Source organism: Carettochelys insculpta, chromosome 21 (assembly GCF_033958435.1).
Source record: "Carettochelys insculpta isolate YL-2023 chromosome 21, ASM3395843v1, whole genome shotgun sequence".
Classification (NCBI taxonomy): Eukaryota; Metazoa; Chordata; order Testudines; family Carettochelyidae; genus Carettochelys; species Carettochelys insculpta.
In genome coordinates this window covers 8,592,208-8,612,016 of record NC_134157.1, presented here as the reverse complement: position 1 = coordinate 8,612,016, position 19,809 = coordinate 8,592,208, and the positions used below count along the sequence as shown (strand labels likewise).

Below are 19,809 nucleotides of genomic sequence, written 5' to 3'. Positions count from 1 at the left end.
GGCAGGGTTCTATAACAAGAGCCAGCTCCCTCATCCCACTCCGCCAGCACCGCCAATGCCAAGCACGCAACCATCAGGAAACCAGCTTAAAAATCACAAGGTTAAAACAGGAATGTAGAAGTCTTCTGATTTGCCCTCTGGATTTTTGATCCTAAAATTGAATAATAATTATGATACCACACCTACCTATAAAAAGCCAGGAGTTATATGATTATTGTTAATAATACGAAAAGGTGATTTCAATCTTTTATTCACAGTTAGGAAGACTAGGAACTGATTTTTTTTTAACATATAATCTCATATTCTCACATGATTCCAGCAGCTGGGGCTTCAAGAACACCAGGAAAATATTGCAATAAAATCATGAGAGTTGGTAGTGTTACTTCTACCACAGGGCACACACATTGGGTATTGCCCCAGTTTACCTCCTTCCCATGGTTTCAGTAAAGGACTTGGGGGAGTTATTCTAGAATAAGGTACAGCATTAATTAACATGCAGTTGCTACTCTGGAATAGCTCCTCATTAGATATTCTTATTCCAGAATTGCTATTCCAGTCCATTTCCCCACGCAGACAAGACCTTCGTAACAAAGGCCCAGATGGCAGCGAAGAACCTAAATGCCTTTGAGGATCTCAAGCAGGGCTGTGTTTACAGATGTAAGACTGCAGACTAACACAGCTGCCCCTCTGTGACTATCAGCCTTCAAACTGCTCCATCCTCTGGCTGTTCTCCAGGGTTTGTCCCTATCCTTCCCTCTAGCTCCATCTTTCCTCAGAAAAACACTCAGCCTTTTCAGGTCCAAAGCTGGCGTAGTGAGGAGTTCCCGATCTAGCTGCCTGGGTGAGGCAGCAGGATAGCCCTGGCTTTTTTATTGGGTTTCACTGTCAATTGCTCTCCACTGCAGTGTTTGCAAGGCTAACATCCAGGCCTTGAGAGATCCTGGGAACCCACAATGGAAACTGACTAGGGGGTGGCTTAAGGCAGAGTGAAACTGGCTAGTCTCATTGTCCCAACAGAGCAATGCAAAAGAGGAACAGAGCGAACAGGTCCCTTCAGCATTAGCCAGCGGAGTGGCAATTTGTACCATTGCAACCTGGCAATGCCACCCCACCTCAGGACCAGTCCACCAGGAGAAGCCACCCACCTCGGGCTTGGGGCAAGGATCTCACTTCGTTCACGTCTGGCTCGCTGTTGGGCTGATGCACCTCCACCATGATAAAGTGCTGGTTGATTGCTGACCGTGGGCTGCCTTTGTCTGCCTCCGGGTGCGACAGAGGGGACCGAGGAGCAGGTGTCGGGAAGCTACTGGCTGGGGTGCTCTCAGGAGAGGGAGTCTTCAGCCTGGTTGGAGACTGAACTCTGGGAAAGGGGCCTATTGGGAGCTGGTTGACCAAAGACAAGTGGGCATGCACCTGCTGCCTAGAACTATGAACGGCAGGGGAAACTACAGCATAGAAAGCGCTCGAGGCAGAGTCGTTGGTGGGTACGGAGGCCGAGGCGGAAGTCATGCTGGCTGCATCCTTTTTGGGCTGACTGGGAGGAGGGGTGGGGCTGCGAGGGGCCATGAAGAAGAGACCTGATTGAGAGGATTCAGAGGAAGGGCGTTTGGGTGTGGCTTTTGCTGTATTTTGGAGCTGGGCAGTGGAGGAATCCAACGGTTGAGCTGGAGAAGGAGGCGAGGGCTTAAAGCTGGGCAGGTCCCCCGGGAATGACGAAATGTCATCCTGTGAAAACAGAATGAAAAAGCCATTACGCACCACAGTGTGAGATGGTGGATCCTTCCCCTTCTGTAGCCAGGAGTCCTGCCGCTCACAGTGGCCTGCATCAGATGTGTCACAAGCTTGAAGGGGACAAGATGGAAATTTCTTCCTGACCTCAGCAGCAATCTGAATATCCCCAGGAGCATGATAATTGCTAGAGGAAAAGTCCTGGTAATTTTGAGTTTACCTCCAGTAGCCACAGATGTTGTTCTTACTCGCAGACCCCAAGTCCTTTTCTCTAATTGTGCTGTTATTTGCGTCAATCAGCCCCTGCAGCAGGGAGTTCCACGGGTAAGTCGTGGGGTAGTATTGAAGATGAGGCGAAATATGGGTGCCTTCAGGCACCATGGATTTCCCTTTGAGGAAGCACTGACTTAAGCAGGGACAAGAAGGTGAAAGATCTTACCAGGGAGATGTCCGGCAGGGCGTTAATACTGCTCTGAAGCCCCTCTCCATTTCCCTCCAGGTCTGACGTGTTCTAGACACACAAAGGAATGGAAAACACCAGCCAATCATTGCACTGTTTGGCAACAAAGAGCAAAGCATAGGCCCTAGCACAGGGCCAGGAAAAATACTGCCCGTGGGCCAGATCCAACCCACCGAGCCTCCAGCTCTGGCCTGTGGAGACAGCGGGGAAATTCAGGCAGACTTCCTGCCTGCACCTCCCCTCCATCTGCAGCTCAGAAAAGTGGTTGCCGGTACATGGCATTGCAGCTGCAGCCTCCTGTGGGTGCCTTGCCCTGGTGAGGAAAGTTCAGCAGTGTGGCACAGTGCCAGGACAGCTTGGATTTTGGATTTTGCACATTTTGGATGTGCAGCACGCAGCCCCTGCCACGGCCACGGCCTCAGTCCAGGCTGCCCCTGAGTCCCAAGCACTGTTTTCAGGCTGCTGAGGCCAGGGTGGCGTGTGTGGGTCTCACTCTCACTCCATGCCCAGCCCTCCATTCGCAGCCGTCACCTCCATCAGGAATTGCAGCATCACTGCAAAGAGATCAGCTGCAGGCGGCGCCCCATTTCCTGATTCCTATTTCATGTCCTTCTCCCTGGGCATCCTCAGGAGCCTGCACCCCACCAGCCCAGCACCTTTGGCAATCCCCTGGCTTAGCTGAGCCCTACTCATATTTGACCCAATCATAGTTTCACCTTCTGGGGCACTGGCTCTGGAACAATTTTTAGGGTGGGGGCGCCAAGCTGAGCCTCACTGCCCCAAGCGAGGGCCACAGCTGCAGAGCTCCAGGTGCAGGGCCAACAGTAGGAGCCCTGCAGCCAGGACTGGGGGTCCAGCAGGGAAGCCCCCAGATCTGGCTGCAACCACCCTGGGAGGCAGCGGAGGCTGGCGACTTACTTCCTGCACCCATCTCCTAGACGGAGGGGCAGAGGGTGGAATCTTCCCCTCTTTGGGGGCAAAGGAAGGGTTAAATCAAGATTCTCACCCCTCCGCACACAACACCCTTCCCTGATGTGAAATCAAACCAGACGGTCTCTGATGCCAGCACACGCCAGCTGCTGCATGCACTGGGGTTGGGTTTTGTTCATTATAATTATTGGTAAAATTAATTATCACAAGTCAAAATACAGCCCAAAATATGTCAACACTATCAGCAGCGCCTGCAAAATCAGCAGAAGAATTCAATTCATTCGTTAGGCTCTTGGCCCCATGGGGGTGGTGGGGCTGTCAGTCCAGGCAGGGGAGCGATGGAGAACATCGGCTGGGGAGAGAGGCTCAGCGTGCTGAGGAACTCGGGGAAATGTCATTTCCATGCACTGAGGGCTTCTGCAGATCGGTCAGGCTGGGGCTGCACAGCCTGTCCCAAGGCCTGGCTGGGGCAGCAGAGGGTCTAGTGTGGGCTCCAGTCTCCATCACCTGGGGGGAGGGGAACAGAGGAAGGGGGCTTTGGGCTGGGACCACTGCCTCAAGGCCAGAGCTGTCACTGTCCTGTCCCAGTCCTGCTGGTTACAGCAGCTCCCCAGCGAAGTGACTCCCCTTGGGCCTGGCACAGCACAGCAGGTGGAACTGAATGACCTCGCTGAGCCCTGCCCGGCTCTGGAAGGCTGGGAGTGAGATTCTGCTGCCTGGTCCGGGTCAGGCCCCAGCGTGAATCCCGGCACTACTGCCCTGGAGTGTGAGAATTCTGCCACACTCCAGGCTTGGGGGTGTGACTGTCACACGCGTGGCCCCTGCTGGGTGGTTCTGATAGGCTGGGTGCATGAATACGGGCACTGGAGTGGTATTTGCACCGCATGCAGGGCTGGGAAGGAGAGAGAAGGCAGGCGCTGGGCCCACCTACCCATCTTAAGCTGTGTCTACACGTGCACGCTACTTCGAAGTAGCGGCACTAACTTCGAAATAGCGCCCGTCGCGGCTACACGTGTCGGGCGCTATTTCGAAGTTAAATTCGACGTTAGGCGGCGAGACGTCGAAGTCGCTAACCTCATGAGGGGATCGGAATAGAGCCCTACTTCGACGTTCAACGTTCAATGGCAGCCATCAGCTGGGGGGTTGAGAGACACTGCCTCTCCAGCCTGTGCAGGGCTCTATGGTCACCGTGTGCAGCAGCCCTTAGCCCAGGGCTTCTGGCTGCTGCTGCTGCAGCGGGGGATTCATGCTGCATGCACAGGGTCTGCAACTCGTTGTCGGCTCTGTGTATCTTGTGCTGTTTAGTGCAAGTGTGTCTGGGAGGGGCCCTTTAAGGGAGCGGCTGGCTGTTGAGTCCGCCCTGTGACCCTGTCTGCAGCTGTACCTGGCACCCTTATTTCGATGTGTGCTACTGTGGTGTGTAGACGTTCCCTCGCTGCGCCTATTTCGATGTTGAACATCGACGTTGCCAGCCCTGGAGGACGTGTAGATGTTATTCATCGAAATAGCCTATTTCGATGTCGCCACATCGAAATAGGCTACTTCGATGTAGGCTTCATGTGTAGACGTAGCCTTAGTGTTCTAGGGCTCTGCATGGCTTGATTCTGTCTGCACTACAAGGCCAGCAATTGGACCCCCCTGGACTTAGGCCAGTGTAAAGCCCAGCACAGGGCCCCGACATAGCAGAGTGCAGTGGTACACTGGGATTGTCCTCCCCTTGTACTAAAGGCAAGAAAGGGGCCAGATGCTGGCACACAGGCCTGGCTAGGATGAGTGTTGATTCAGAATCAATCCCAAGCAACTCCTGCTTGCAGGCCAGCTGCTGCTTGCAGGGTGGACAGCGGCTTCCTCCTGCAGGCAAACTGGGGCAGGGCCGTGGTGCACAGAGCCCCTGTGGGGAGAAAGCCCTGGGTGAGAGCAGCACTCAGCCCCGCAGGAGCCGTGCCCTGCAGCCTGGCTCTGCTGGAGGTGGAAGCGGCACCCAGGAGAGCGCAGGATTCCCCAGCGTGGCTGCAGCCGGCGTTGTGGGATCGAGAGGTAAACCATGGTCCATGTTATCTGGAGGGAACAGCCAGCTGGCTCCTCGCCTGCCCAGCCACTGAGCCAGAGCCACACACCCAGCTCAGGAATGCACTGGGATCAACTTCCTTGGGCAGGGCAAGGGGGGGCACTGATGCTAGAATCCACATGCTCAGCCTGTAAACACAATGTAGAGCATCATTTGCACCAGGAGTCACACTTGCGCTCAAGGACAACACCTCAGCTGCGTGAAGTGTGTGGCACAAAGGAGGGCTAGTGAACAAGCAAATCAAAGGTCATTTATATTCCCACAGGAAGCATCTTATTCTCCAGGCAGGGGCATCTAGAAGCAATAATAAACAGCTCCTGTTGGGTTAGCAAATGCCACTAAACCCGCCTATATTTAGACTGATTTCGCCTTTCGCAATTGAGTCAACAGTCAGGCAGTTTACATTGGTGGATGCCTCCCAGCTAGCGAGGCTGCTGCTGCTAGACACTGTATTTCCTTTCCCTCGCCTTAAAGAGGCTGTTTGCTCCCTTGTGCTGGAAAGGGCAGGGTCCAGGCTCTTTAAGAGCATGTTGGCTATTGCTGGACAAACAGCTGGGTCTGTGGCATGGGTGCGTTTCCCCATCTGCTGGCAGGCATTCGTCCCACGGCCTCCCACTGCCAAGACGATTCACTTCCAAAACAGGCCCAGGAGGCAGTGAAAAGCATTTGGAGAAAGACCTTTTCATCTTTGCAGTGTTCGGCTGGGGAACAGGGGCCATGGGAGACTGAGGACATGAATGGATGTGGTTTGAGAGCAATGTGGGGAAGTGGTAGCAGCGGAACTCCCCTCTCAGCCTGTGAAAGCTGCAGGATCAGAAAGCAGAAAGCCCCCATGTCAGGGCAAGGATTTCTTGTTCCCAGCCAGCCTGGTACTGGGCCAATGGTTACATGGCAAGAAGGGCGGCTTTGGGGTCAGACAGCCCCATCAGTGGGTAGGGCAGAGATGGGCAACCACCACTGGGGTTCCACCTGAGGCCCCCACACTCTACGTGCCTCTTGTGCACTGGTGCCCTGGAGTCCTGGCACTTACCTGCTCCCCCTCCTCCCTCCCAGCACTTTCAAAGCACTCAACTCGCCTGATTCACGCTGTCCCCGCTCCTGGTCCCTGTCCCAGCACTGGAATGCTGTGGACAGCTGATTTGTGATGCTCCGAAAGTGCTGTGAGGGAGGGGGAGGAGGAGGAAGCGTGGGGTTAACGCGCCCCAGTGAGCCAGAGGTGTGGGGGGGAGGGGGTCAGCCAGGGGTCTACAGGCCACAGGTTGCCTACCACTGGGGTAGGAGGATTCATCTTCAGTTCCAGCCAGGCTAGCCATGGGGCAGGGATTTCAGGAAGGTCTGGTTGCATGCAGGATCATGGGAGGGCCAGTGGGCCAATACTTGCTGGTACTAAGTACTGGTGTTTGGCAGCCTCAGCTGGGGGGTTGGGGCAGAGAGCCAGCTGAATAATGGCTCTTCTTCATTTTTTTTTTTTTAAGTACTGGGGACAATGATTTCAAGAAGAGACAATTTTGGGAGCATCATCTTCTGTCAGATCCTCCTGCCTTCACACGAACAAGAAGGGCACCCAAGTGGTCTGGCAGAAGAAGGGGACACAGTCATTGGGCCAAATTCAGAACTGGGATGAGCACCCACACGGAGCTGACCTGCTGAACCCAACTCTACACTGGGCTCTGTACCCCTATTCCTCCAGTGAAGAAGAGAGACGCTTCTCTGGGAGCTGCCTTAATATCACCATCTCCTCTTTCACTTGACCTCCAGGTCAGCAACCTTTCCGAGCTGGAGTGCCGAAATTTGACCTTTTGATCCTTCCCTACAGCCTGAGTGCCGGCGATACTTTTTAAAGTCCCCAGTAGTCCTACTTCCAGTGGCTTTAGTAATAAATAAATGAAGATGCAAAGCTGAACCATTTCAGAGGTGGTTGGGAGCGTTAGCTGGTCCTTCGTTAATCCACAGGCTTTGAAAATCTCCCAGCTGCATGGGGGAGGAAGCATGGGGCTGAGCTCCTGCCTCAGGTACCGATGAAAACTGGCTCATGTGCCACTCTTGGCACCCATGCCGGGGGCTGCTGACCCCGACACTAAGCCTATAATCCGCCAATGGGTTTGTCAAGAACCACACAGGAAGCAGTGGCTTTTCTAGACCCTTTCACATTTCACTGCCTGCAGGAGGCAGCTGGGTCTGTAATCCGCGTGCCTGCTCTCCCAGAGACTACAGCGCTAAACTCTCAGGGTGCCACCTGAGCCGGGCCATTCACAGTACAGCCAGGAGCACTTCCAAAACGCATGTGCTAGGACCTGCAGGGTGAAGTCCACTGAGTAGTACTGGGTGCCTGGTCTAAGATTTTACACTTGGGCCAGCTGCTGAGGCCCAGGTAACTCACAAAGAGGGAACCTTGGGAGATAGAAATCAAGATCCATCTTGTCTGGGTTCAAACTGCAACTGGGTTATAAAAGCTTCCAGGGAAGGTGGAGTGAAGAGAGAAACTCTTGACGGAGAGAGTATAATCTGCTGCTTCCGGCCAGGCTTGCTCCCATCCCAACTGTTCTCTTCTGGTTCTTACCCACAGCCCTCACAAGAGCATCTCAAGCCTTCCCCGGAGGGCACTGGGCCTGGTTCCTGCACAGTCTCAATTTCAGCACTACACAGGCTGAGGAGTTTGCAGTCTGCGACTGACACGCTGCGAAGGTCATCTATGTACCGCATGGCTGCTGGCAGGACATCTGCTGCTCTTCTGCCTCGTCCAGGGGCAGTTCTACTCCAGCCGGGTGATTGGCCCAGAAGTTAAAGCACTTAGTGAGATGTGTGGGAGGAAAAGTTGCCAGCTCTGGTTGGCCACATTCCTGGAGGTTTCATCACATGACATTGTCTTTAATTAAAGGTTAACCTTTAATTCCTGGAGATTCCAAGACAGCCCTGGAGGGTTGGCATCCCGATGGCACAATTTGGCTGGCATGGGTCTCAGGAAAGCAAACAAAAAGCCCAGCCCACACTAGATCGGGAGTCCATGGAAAAACTCTGCCAGTAACAGGCAGGTCCAGGCTCAGCTCATTCAGTCTGGATTATCAATCTGACCTGGGCTACATGGTGAGTGTGCCCTTTAAAACTTCTCTGCTCCTGCAGGGTAAACAGCACCGAGTTCCTTCTCTTCCTGCAGGGTGGTCGGATTTTTCATGGGTCACACTGTAGCAGGTCTTCATGCTGAGCCATGAGTAGGGCCCTACCAAATTCACAGGCCGTTTTGGTCAATTTCATGGTCATAGGATTTTAAAATGCCGCATGTCATCGTTTAAGACATTTAAATACAAAATAGTGCTGCAACTGCAGTGGTCCTGACACACAAGCAGGTTGTGGGAGAGTTACAAGGCTATTGAAGTGGTGCGGGTTGTGGTCTTGCTGCCCTTACCTGTCCAAGGCTGCAGGTGGCAGCGCAGCCTTCAGAGCTGGGCTGCTGGAAAACTGGGGCTGCTGGGAGGGGATCACTGCCAGCAGCACCGCAGAAGTAAGGCTGATGTGGTATGGCATTGCCACTTTTACTTCTGTGCTGCCGCTGGCAGGACGCTGCCTTCAGAGTGAGGTTGCTGGCCAGCAGCTGCTACGCTCTGACCACTGATTGCTGAAGGCAGTGCAGAAGAAAGTGTGACAATACTGCAATCCCCTTAAAATGATCTTGCAAGCCACTGCTCTGACACTCCCTGTTGGGTTAAGACCCCCACTTTGAGAAATGCTGGGCTCTGCGCAATTTGTACAGTATAGGGCAATAGCGCACAAAAGACCAGATTTCAACTCTGTGATGTGTTTTTTGGGACTGAGAGTTTGGCAGGGCTCTACCCATGAGGATACACTCTACTTGTTCACTCTGGAAGTGATTTCAAGACTCCTGTGGCTTTACACCTCTTCCACCCCAATTCCATTCTATGGGGCTGCTCCTACAATGTCTCAGCTGGAGATGCCTCTGAAAAATCCCTGAAAAAAATTCCCTGGAAAAATCATAGAGGAGATCCTCAGGAAATCCATTTTAGAGTATGTGGAAGAGCGGAAAGTGATCAGGAATAGTCAACATGGATTCACCAAGGGCAAGCCATGCCTGACCAATCTGATTAGCTTCTATGATGAGGTAACCAGCTCTGTGGACATGGGGAAGGCAATGGATGTGATATACCTTGGCTTTAGCAAAGCTTTTGATGCAGTCTTTCACAGTATTCTCGCCAGAAAGTTAAAGCAGTATGGACTAGATAAATGGACAGTAAAGTAGATAGAAAGCTGGTTAGATTGTTGGGCTCAGTGGGTTGCGATGAACAGCTCGATGTCTGGTTGGTGATCAGTTTCAAACAGAATCTCCCAAGGGTTGGTCCTGGGGCTGGTTTTGTTCAATATCTTCATTAGTGACCTGGTCAAAGGGATGGATTGACACTAAGTTGGGGGAAAGGTAGATATGCTCTATGGTAGAAATAGAGTCCAGAGTGACAATGAGTTCAACAAGGACAAGTGCAAAGTTCTGCACTTAGGACATAAGAATCCTCCAAAATGCTAGAGGCTGGGGACCGACTGGCTAAGCAGAGGTTCTTCAGAAAAGGACCTGGGCATTACAGTGGATGAGAGGCTGGGTATGAGTCAACAGTGTGCCCTTGTAGCCAAGAAGGCTAATGGCATATTGGGGTTCATTAGTAGGAGCACTGCCAGCAGATGTAAGTAGTGATTATCCCCCTTTATTCGACACTGGTGAGGCCACGTCTGGAATATTTTGTCCAATTCTGGGCCCCCATTGCAAAAAGAATCTGGATGCACTTGAAAGAGTCCAGTGGATGTCAACAAAAATGATTAGGGGGCTGGAGCATATGACTTATAGGAGAGGCTGAAAGATTTAGGCTTTTTCAGGCTACAGAAGAGTAGAGTGAGGGGGAATTTAATAGCTCCAACTACCCAAAGGGGGATTACAAAGAGGATGGAGAGTGGCTGTTCTCAGTGGTGAGAGATGCCGGGGGAGGAGTAATGGTCTTACGTTGCGGTGAGGGTGGTGTATATTGGATAGTAGGAAAAACTCTTTCCCCAGCCGGGTGGTGAATCAGTGGAATGTGTTACCTAGCGAGGTGGTGGAATCTCCATCCCTAGAGGTTTTTAAGTCCCAGCTTGACAAAGTCCTGGCTGGAATGACTTAGTTTGGGTTGGCCCTGCTTTGAGCAGGGGTAGAACTTGATGATTTCCTGAGGTCTCTTCCAACCCTAGGATTCTATGGTCCATTCTTTTGCTTCTATGGGTGTTTCAGGCAAAGGGCTGGTAGACTTTCCATCTTCAGACATGCCCTGGTACCCTGTGCACAGGGGTCAGGCTCAGAGCCCAGACATCCTTCTGGCTCCCTCTTTGCTTCTAGGGGGCACACAGCTGACCTCAGGCTGCTCCGTGCCCATGCCTTGTGAACAATGCGCTGACACTGACTGTTTTCTGCCCATCTGTGTGGAGATATAAATACCATTCAATTTGCTGCTGAGCTGCTCTAACAGAGGACTCATTTTACACCTTATGCCTAATATTTCTGGCCAAAATAGAAATTGCTTCCTGCTCTAAAAGGTAATGCTCTTTAAGCAAAAATGTGCCTTTAGGAGCTTACTCTATGTGAAGACCACATTTTACCAGTTCTTGTTTTAAAAAGCCACAGAAGCCTCGTGCCACAGCTTTGATAAACACATTTAGAAGCAGTGCTGAGCCTATCAATAGTCTATTTCTCCCCTCTGCAGTTTAAACCATTCATCAATTCTAAGGTCTGAAGGGATCCTTATGACCATCTAGTGCGACACCTGCAGACCGCAGCCTGGAGAATGTCACCTGATTTCTGGACTGAGCCCAATCTGACTGAGCGAGTGGGTACGTTTTTGGAAGACACCCCACCTCAAAGTACAGACTCCACGTGATGGAGTACCTACTACCTGTCTTGCCAACTGGTTGATTAAACTGATTGTTAAAAATTAGTGCCTCTTTTTCTCCATTTTTTGGTAACAATGGGAACTGGGCAGAGAAAGTCATTCCATTTAAGGAGGATTTGGGTATTTTGAAAGCTCGTTTTGTTCAGATTTGGAATAAAAGTCAAAATTCTCCATGAAAAGGAAGAGAGTCCAAGCCCTGAGGCAGTCTGCAGGGTGGGCTGCCACTGAGCCCCACCCTGGAAAGCCCAGGGATACCAGGCTCTCAATTTCCTGTGTAAACTGCATTGGGATCCACTGATGAAAAGAGCTCTGTCAGGATAAGGTAGCGTTATGCCAGGATAAGAAAGCATCCTCTAATGCCATGCTGAGGCATTCATTTCCCTGCGTGGGCTGGAAGCTACTGAGATGCCCAGTCACTGTTGGGAGGCAACAAGCTGAAGAAGGTTCTCTGCTTCTTGCATCTGCTGGGGCTGTGGGGCATTGTACAGCGGTTTCCTTCTAACCCAGCGAAATGAGCTTGAAATGCTGCTGGCTGCCAGCTAGGGATCAGTGTGTGACAGTTCCCTAGCTCCCCGTTCGGTTCCTATGATAGCCAAGAGTACCAAACTTCCATTTTTGGCTTGAGGACTATTTACAGTACCCACATTCAAGGCTCTGTGGCTGTGGCTCCGTTGGACTTGGTTCTGGTATCGACTGAGGTTGGACATCATCAGTCTACTGGAAAGGGCAATAGCCTGGCGATTCGGAAACAGATTTTGCCTTGGCATCTCTGAACATGACGCTATTCATCTCTGCGCATGTTGCTGCCTGCTTCCTTGGGTTGAATGATGCGCTCAGCTGCATGGCCCCCCACTGCTGTGCATCTTGGGAGATATTCCAAGGCAGAGCACTCTTTCTAGTCTCCAGCTCTTCAGCAATGAGCACATGCTGCAGCAGACCGTAGGGTCCCACACCTTGTGCAGCCTGGCAGTGCAGAGCACCACAGTACCGTCGGGTCATGCACTGATGTAGCTGTGCTACTGGATTACAGGCCGCATTGCACAGTGCAGTAACAGGGCTGCAACAAAAAGATGCAGAGATGGGCCCAGTACTGTGCGCTCCTGGGCAGGATGAACAGCCAAATACTTCTGTCTCTTCTGTTTTCCTAGGATTTGAATGAATTTGTTTTTTCATGAGAATTATCTGCTTTCTGTGGGCAAGTCTGACTTTATCAAAAAATCACATCCTCCCAAATTGAAATATTTCTGGCAAAAACCAACGGAGAGTAATTAGAAAACACACGTGCATCCGACCTTCCATACAGACTGTGCTTCCCAGCTCTACTTCCTCCCACATAATGCACTGCAGCCAGGACTTCCAGGATGCACCAGAGCAGAGGGGAGGCCATAGTGCACCATGGGGTTGTAGTCTGACAAGGCAGCCTGGGCCATGGAGGAGAAATGGGGCATGAGATACCCAAACCATAGCACAGATGAGGCACTGGTGTGGCATTTTCTCATCAAAACTACTTGGGTTTGGGTCCAATTTTTCAGTTTTCTGAGGTTCTTTTGGTTTTCACCTTTTTGCCAAAAAGTTGAAATAGTCAATGGAAAACTTTGACAAAAATTAATTTCAGAATTTTCCAGGAAAATAAAATCTTGCTGTCCAGACAGCTCCAGCCTTTATTCCATGCAGCAATGGGACTCCAGGCTGCTCAATGTTTTGTATCCATGAAGAAGGACAAGGCTGTCACAAGGGCAAAGGAAGTGTAATTATCTTTAGCGCATAGAGTTTCAAAGCAATGTACAGATGATAACTAATTAACCCTCTTCCAGTGTCCCACAAGACAGTCTCCTAAACAAACCAGGGAAATGTGGTCTAGATAATATAAGGTGCATGCACAGCTAATTGAAGATTGTAGTCAACAGTTGCTCGCTGTCAAACTGGGAGGAGGTATCTAGCATGGTTCTGCAGGAATGAGTCCAGGGTCTAGTACGATCCAATATTTTTATTAACAACTTGGAGTAGAGACCATGCTTCTGAAGTTTACAGATGACACTAAACTGCAAGAGGCTGCAAGCACTTGGGAGGACAGGAGTAGAAGTCAAAACTAAACTGACAAATCACAGAATTGACTTGAAATCAAGTAGATGAAATTCAAAAGGACAAGTGCAAAGAGCTGCCTTCTCCAAATTCACTATGGAAAGAAAAATCAAATGCATATGTTGTAAAAAGTGGAATAACTGGCTAGGCCATAGCACTGCAGTAAAGGAGCTGAGGGTTACAGTCGATCACAAAGTCAATGATGAGATGCAGTTGCAAAAAGGCGAGTGTCATTCTGGTTGACAAACGGAAGACCTGGGAAGTGATGATCCCACTCTGCTCTGCATTCAGGAAGTCTCGGCTAGAGTACCGTGTTCAGTTTTGGAACCCGTGAACCAACTGGAGAGAATCCAGAGAGAATAGCAACAAACACAAGAAGAGGATTAGAGAGCCTGACCTATGATGAAAGGTTAAAAAATAACAAAAAAGAACAAGCATGTTTACTCCTGAGACAAGAATGAGGGGGGACTTGGTAACTAGCAAGTATGTCTGGGGCTGTTATAAAGAAGACAGTGTGATCAATGGTTTGTTGAAGGTAAGACAAGAAGTTATGGGCTTAGTCTGTAGCAGGGGAGATTTAGGTTAGACAAGAGGAAAAAACTTTCTACCTATAAGGATAGTTAAGCTCTGGAATAGGGGACAGACACCTGTCAAACTTTTCTTGGTTCTGCTGCAGCACAGCCTCTTGAAGTCCCTTCCAGTCCTCCCTTTCTATGACTCTATATTCCCCTGAGAGAGGAACAGTGAGCATTATCCCCATTTTACAGCTGGAAAAAGGAAGCAAGGCAGTGATTTGCCCAAGAGCACAGCTGGGATTAGAACAGAAGATGCGTTTTTATCTTTGGTACTTCCATGGCCAAAGTAACCAATCCATCCATCATGACAATATTTCTGTCAGGCAGGGAAGTGCTGTTACCCCATTTCACAGATGGGGAACTGAGGCACACAGGTTAAATGACTTCTCCAAGCTCCCACAAGAAATCTGTGGGAGAGCACATTCACACAGGAAATCTGTGGGATCCACATCTCTCAAGTCATGGGGTAACACCCTAACCATTCTTCCTCATCTTCTGTCATTGTCCTTGTTCCTCTGGATCATGCTGCCTTTCCCAAATATGTAAGCGGGGTGAAGGGATGGAAGACCATCATGAAACATCCTAAAACATTTGTCTTTCAGCCCCAGCAAGCAGAGCTGCTTTCCTGCCATCCTTCCTTGTGCTTATACTAAGACTCTGTGTAAACCACTGCAGATTCATGTGAATCATTCCTTGTCAGAAACGCCTGGGCACTAAGCTTTCATGCTGATGTTAGCGGAGTGCTGCCTCTGGTACCATTACATTGTTAAGTGAATGTGTTGGTGCTCTTGCTGCACTAATTAAGTTTATGATGCTGAGAAGTGGAGAAATGGAGTAAGTTTCTAGGCCTACCATCTCAGAACCGTTTTCAGGGTGAACAGAAGGGTCACTGCTGAATGGCAGGTCTGGGGGAGAGGAACTGAGCTAATTTATAGCCCTGGTCTAATCTCCCCTCTGAGTGGTTTTAAGATCTAACAGCTACAACCTGTCAGTTCTCCAGGACATGGGAAACAGGCAGGCAACATTGTTTTCCCACCTCCAGGAACCTCGGCCCTTTTCCAGTTGGGCACAAACTCCTGCCCTCTGAGGGGTTCAAAGCACTTCCCAGACACATTATTAATTAAGCCAGCCAACTCACCAGTCCCTTCCCAGCGAGGCAGGACAACATCTCTAGACTAACTTTACAGATGGGAAACTGAGGCACAAGAAGGTAAGTGACTTTGTGATCATTCTCTGGGCTTGGTGATGGAACTAGATGCAAGGCCCAGGAGTCTGGAGTTCTAACCTCTTGCTATAACCACTAGACAACTCCCCCTACTCCCTCATTTTTATTTGTCTGTCCGTTTAAAGCCAAGCAGAGCCGATCCAATTTGGGTAAAATAAGAAGCAAGATGCACATTTGCCCTGAACCCAGCCCAAAACTAGGCCTTTTCAGCTACTGGTGAGTAATCCCAGCATGGCCTCGCTGTGATGAACGGACAGAGATCATATTCCCTCCCCCACATGAATTGGTCATGTCCAGGCTCATTCACAAGGCTCATGATGGAAGGTAGGGACTAGGGCACATAGAGGGCGGGCGAGGACCACTGCTGCCTTTCATGCTGTGTCTATTCTGCAGCGACGGGGCCTCATTTGTTTACACAGGGAATAGAGCCTATTTCGAAATAAGCCACGGTATGTCCAATGGCTCTCTTTCAAAATAGGCGTTATGTGTGCAGATGCTGTATTACGAACTAGCTAAATGCTATTTCAAAATGCATTTTTGTGTGTAGCAGCATTATTTCAAAATAAACTCTTCCAGAATAGCTTATTTTAAAATAAAGCTGCTGTGTAGATATACACACACTGAATCTTTTCTCTGCACTACATGCTGATTGGCTTATAGCAATAAGCCTGATATTGGCTATTTAATTCTCTTGAATACTTTCTATAACTAAAGTGTTCTCAAGCAACTGACTAGGCAGTTTACCAACATGTGGAACTGTACAGGTCACCTTTATGTGCCTCAGTTTTCCCATCTGTGATATAGGGTTAATACCTTTGCAGCTGTTTTGGCTACTGTCCATGATATAGCTGTGAAGTACTGTTACTACTACCTGGGGGTGACGCCCCCCAAGAGCGGAAGTCATACAGACTGCCTGCACATCAGATGGAACCATGCAACCTCCACCGCTCACGTAATTCCATGTTGACTTCTGAAATCCCCTCGGCAGAACTGGGAAAGGGATAAGAGAGGGCCAGATTCAGCTCTCACATATGCTGCTGTAAATCCTGAGTAATTCCACTTAAGCTAACAAATAAACTCTGGATTTTCTGCTGGTGTAAATTAAATAAAAATTTAGCTATTAGTTGGCTTGACATGGCACTTGCCCAGTTTCTGCTTTGAGGAACACTTTATCATACAAATCAAAGTTCCCTCTAATTTATTCCACCCATGTGCAGAATAAATTTTTTATGTGTGCTGAGGCATGTCAAAATGTGCACCACCAGCAGCAACCAAATAGCTCACTGTGGGTGCTCTGCTAATTAGGTGGGCAGCATTTGACTCTCTCCTGAGTGGCCGCACAGGCACACAGTTTACAGGGGACACTGAAAACTAGTGATTAAAAGGAATAGCCAATAATCAAACTGCCCTCAGCATTCATTCTTAACACTGTTCAAGAGAACAAGTCACCATGCTTAGCCAAAAGCATTGTGGAAAGACAAAGTATTATGATAGGAAAAGGAAACACATGCCCTCCTTACAGGAAGCAAATTCTTATCTCGGAGCAAGTTCACCTCACACACAGCATGTGCTTCAAATCTAGACCTCTGAGCTAGCAGAACTGAGAGGGTGATGGTGCAAGTTACAAAACTCTTGACCCACCATATAAAGATAAATTTGTCCCACTAGTTTGTGCCAGCTTGTCCTGAGTCTCTCCCTTCCTCATGTCAAATATGACATTCCCAACATCGATGAGCTGCACTTTGACGAGTTTCCTGTTTTTTAACTCCAAAGTTGCCTTCAGCTGTGCAAGACGTTTTTGTTGGGTGCTAGACATGGATGAAGAGAATTGTGGGATGCCCCAACACATTCATTCAGGTAACATAACTCCCGAACATCCTTGTGTATAAATATATGATATCAATACCACGGCTATTCGATATATTAACTTGCTGTTTACTACACCTAACACATATTCATTGGCTAACAGAACCCAAACAACTTCATCTTGTTAACTTCCCAACACTCGCCTGAACAACACCCTTAACCAAACACCATGGTGTCCCCTCTCCATGTGAGCACTCTGACAATCTAGGGGACATCCCAGAATGGAGGGGTCATTGGATGGGGAGGGGAAGTGCACAGCATGGCATATTTATGACGTTCCTCCTCTTTCCTTACAGATGTCCCTCAGCTCACATCCCGAGCAAGGGACAGGAAGCTTCTTTTCACTCTGGTAAGGGTTCAAGGCCAGCAAAGTCAGCAGTTACTTAAGCAGTGTGAAGCAGAGCCATTCGGTGAGGTAGGTCTTGTTAACCCACTACTCACTCTAAGCACATTTCATCAGACAGGTAAGAATTGATTGCCATGTGGATCAACTTCGAGCCATCCAAATGCAACCACAGTCCCACTGAAACTAATTAACTCCACCAGCTACAATCCAGGTACTTTAAGATTCTACCTGCCCTGCAGGGCGAATTCCATCCAGTAACCCTGAGATCCCTCCCTGCAGGATAGAAGGGGCGTTTAAAGGTCTGTTGATGGATGCGCTCAGCCTCACAAATGAGAACTTTCAGTCACTCGCTCCAGTGAGGTTGGACTCAGCTCAAGTGTGACTCCTACGGCAGTCAGTCGAGCAGGAGTTTTTACACACCGGTGCTCTGTAATTCAGCCTGCTGTTGCATGTGATCCAGCCCCGACTGCAGCCTTTTGGAGTTCATTGTGTCTGACAGATGTTCTGAAGTTGGAACAGAACTGCAGAACACAAGAGTGCTGGGCTTCTCAACCACATCTGTACCTACAGCCCACGCTACAGGAGAATAGAGTTGTAGGAGCCTGGTGCAGGGTGCAACAGCTCTGCTCTGGTACTGAGAGGGTTAATCCCAGTCTTTGGGCTGAGGAGGCCACGCTCCTACAGCCGTGTTGGGCACACTCCAACTGGAGAGCAGATGTAAAAGGCAGAAGCTCAGCTCCACCAAGGTGGATGGCTGGAGGGGAAAGAACTGTGATGGAGGTGTCTGCTGAAGAACCTCTTATACCTTGGTGGGAAAGCCCTGCCTGTTCACAGAGCTCAGGGAGACCCCGAGGGTCTGCTTTGTGGAGGAGCCGAGCGGCCCCAGGACATAGGATAGGAAGTGAACTGGAGAACCCACCTCATCAAGTCAGCATGCTGCAACTGGAATTCTAGCTGACACTGTGATGGGCCAGTCCTCTGCAGTTAGGGTCCCAGGGAGGGGGCCAGGAGGGAAAAAGAAGCCACTGTAATTGACTCTGGCCATTGGGTCCAACTGCCCTAATAACAAAGTCTGTAGTGATTGACTCAGCCTGGTGGGAAAGGACTCTTGTGACTGACTCTGGCCATTGGACCACACTGCCTGGAAGGCAGACTGTACAAATGGACCTAGGCTGTTGGGTTGTGGTGTCCCAGATGTGGCCACAGGAAACGTAACTATCTTCTCCCCACTCCAGGTGGGGATGGGGCACACAAGCCCTGCGACAGAGCCCCTCCCCAAACATTCTGAGGACCCCACGCAACCATACCAAAAGAGGGGAGTGGCTGTACCCCTAGGTTAAGATCCATGCCAGCATGCCTTGCTCTACAGCATAGGAATCAAAGACCAAGCTCTTCAGGAAAAGAGTCATCCTCTGCCTCGTCTCCATGTGACCCCTCACCTCAGCCATGGAAAAGATTGGCTGATTCCACAGAACAGCAGACAGATGCGGGGCTGTGATGGAAGGTGCAGGTAGGAAGGTATCATGAACAAGCTGGAATCTGACAGTAGGACCATCAGGGATAGCTCAGATCACAACAGGAGACTGGCACTGAACTTGCTCTTCAGATCTCCCATTGAACCACCAAGTTCACCAGGACCTGCCCTGCTGACAGGGTCAGAGGAGAAGGTGGTAAAGACTTCAATGTCTTGACTACACTGGAGCTCCTAGCACAGCTGCCCCACAGCTAGTGGCAGACTGGAGTCTGCGAAGGTGGAAAGGTAATTGTTGGCAGAGCTAAAGGAGGCGAAAGCAAACCCAGGAGAACAGGGCTATGGCTGTTCACAGGGGTCGAGCACAGTGAGCCATCAGCCTCTGGCAGCAAACAACTGAATTATGACCCCCCCACATGGTCCCCCCATGCCTTTCGCTATGGAAACCATGGCATGCAAGCTCCCCACCTCATTGGCAGGACCCTACCTCCATCAGGTCTATCAGCCACAAGAGCCGCTCCTGGGTGAACGGATTCAGTCAGAGAAGGAAAAAACCCAGACGTTAGGGAGGAAGCAGACCAAATAAATGACATGAACCACAGCACTGCAAAACCTCCACCACCACCCTCCCCACCCCATGCAATACGCACGGGGCTCTCTCCAATGCATTCACAGTAAGGCAGCGATCGCTTTGTTCAGAGGGACGCTCAGGGAGAAGGGGCCAAACAACTGGCCTCTGAGACCGGCCTGGCCTCCTTCTGGGCTTGCACAGAAATAACCAGAGCCCTTGACTTCACGCTGTCACCTCGTCCTCCTGCATTACTGGGTGGAGTTAAGCAAAGGCTGGGGGTTGAGGGGCGGGGGAGCTCCAGGAGTTGGCTGGCCACCCTGGCTGCTGTGGTTGCACCTGGCTGAGCTGCAAGTCTCAGGAGCAGAAAGGAAGAGCCAGGACTGCCTAACCGTAGCTGTTCTGCATGCCCAGGCTTCCCTAGCCCCAGGGGCAACCCCTGCTGGGCTGACTTAATCCCAAGCAATCCCCCTGTAGGTCTCCTCGTGCTCAGGGTGTATCTGGGAGGGGGTTGTTCACATTACCTCCCATGTTCTGAAGCTTTATCCCATGTGCCCAGGAGCAGGGATCAG

General features: G+C 50.4%; 1 protein-coding gene across 2 annotated transcripts in view; it reads right to left on the bottom strand.

The window, feature by feature from the left end:
• Positions 1-19,809, bottom strand: part of WHRN (whirlin) — a 121,040-nt gene that overhangs the window by 10,080 nt on the left and 91,151 nt on the right. For both annotated transcript variants that reach the window (XM_075015454.1, XM_075015453.1), the window contains 2 exons: positions 2,168-2,239; positions 1,146-1,725 (listed from right to left, as the gene is read on the bottom strand). In XM_075015454.1, the coding sequence (XP_074871555.1) occupies positions 1,146-1,725; positions 2,168-2,239 (652 nt within the window). The remainder of the gene's footprint in view (positions 1-1,145; positions 1,726-2,167; positions 2,240-19,809) is intronic.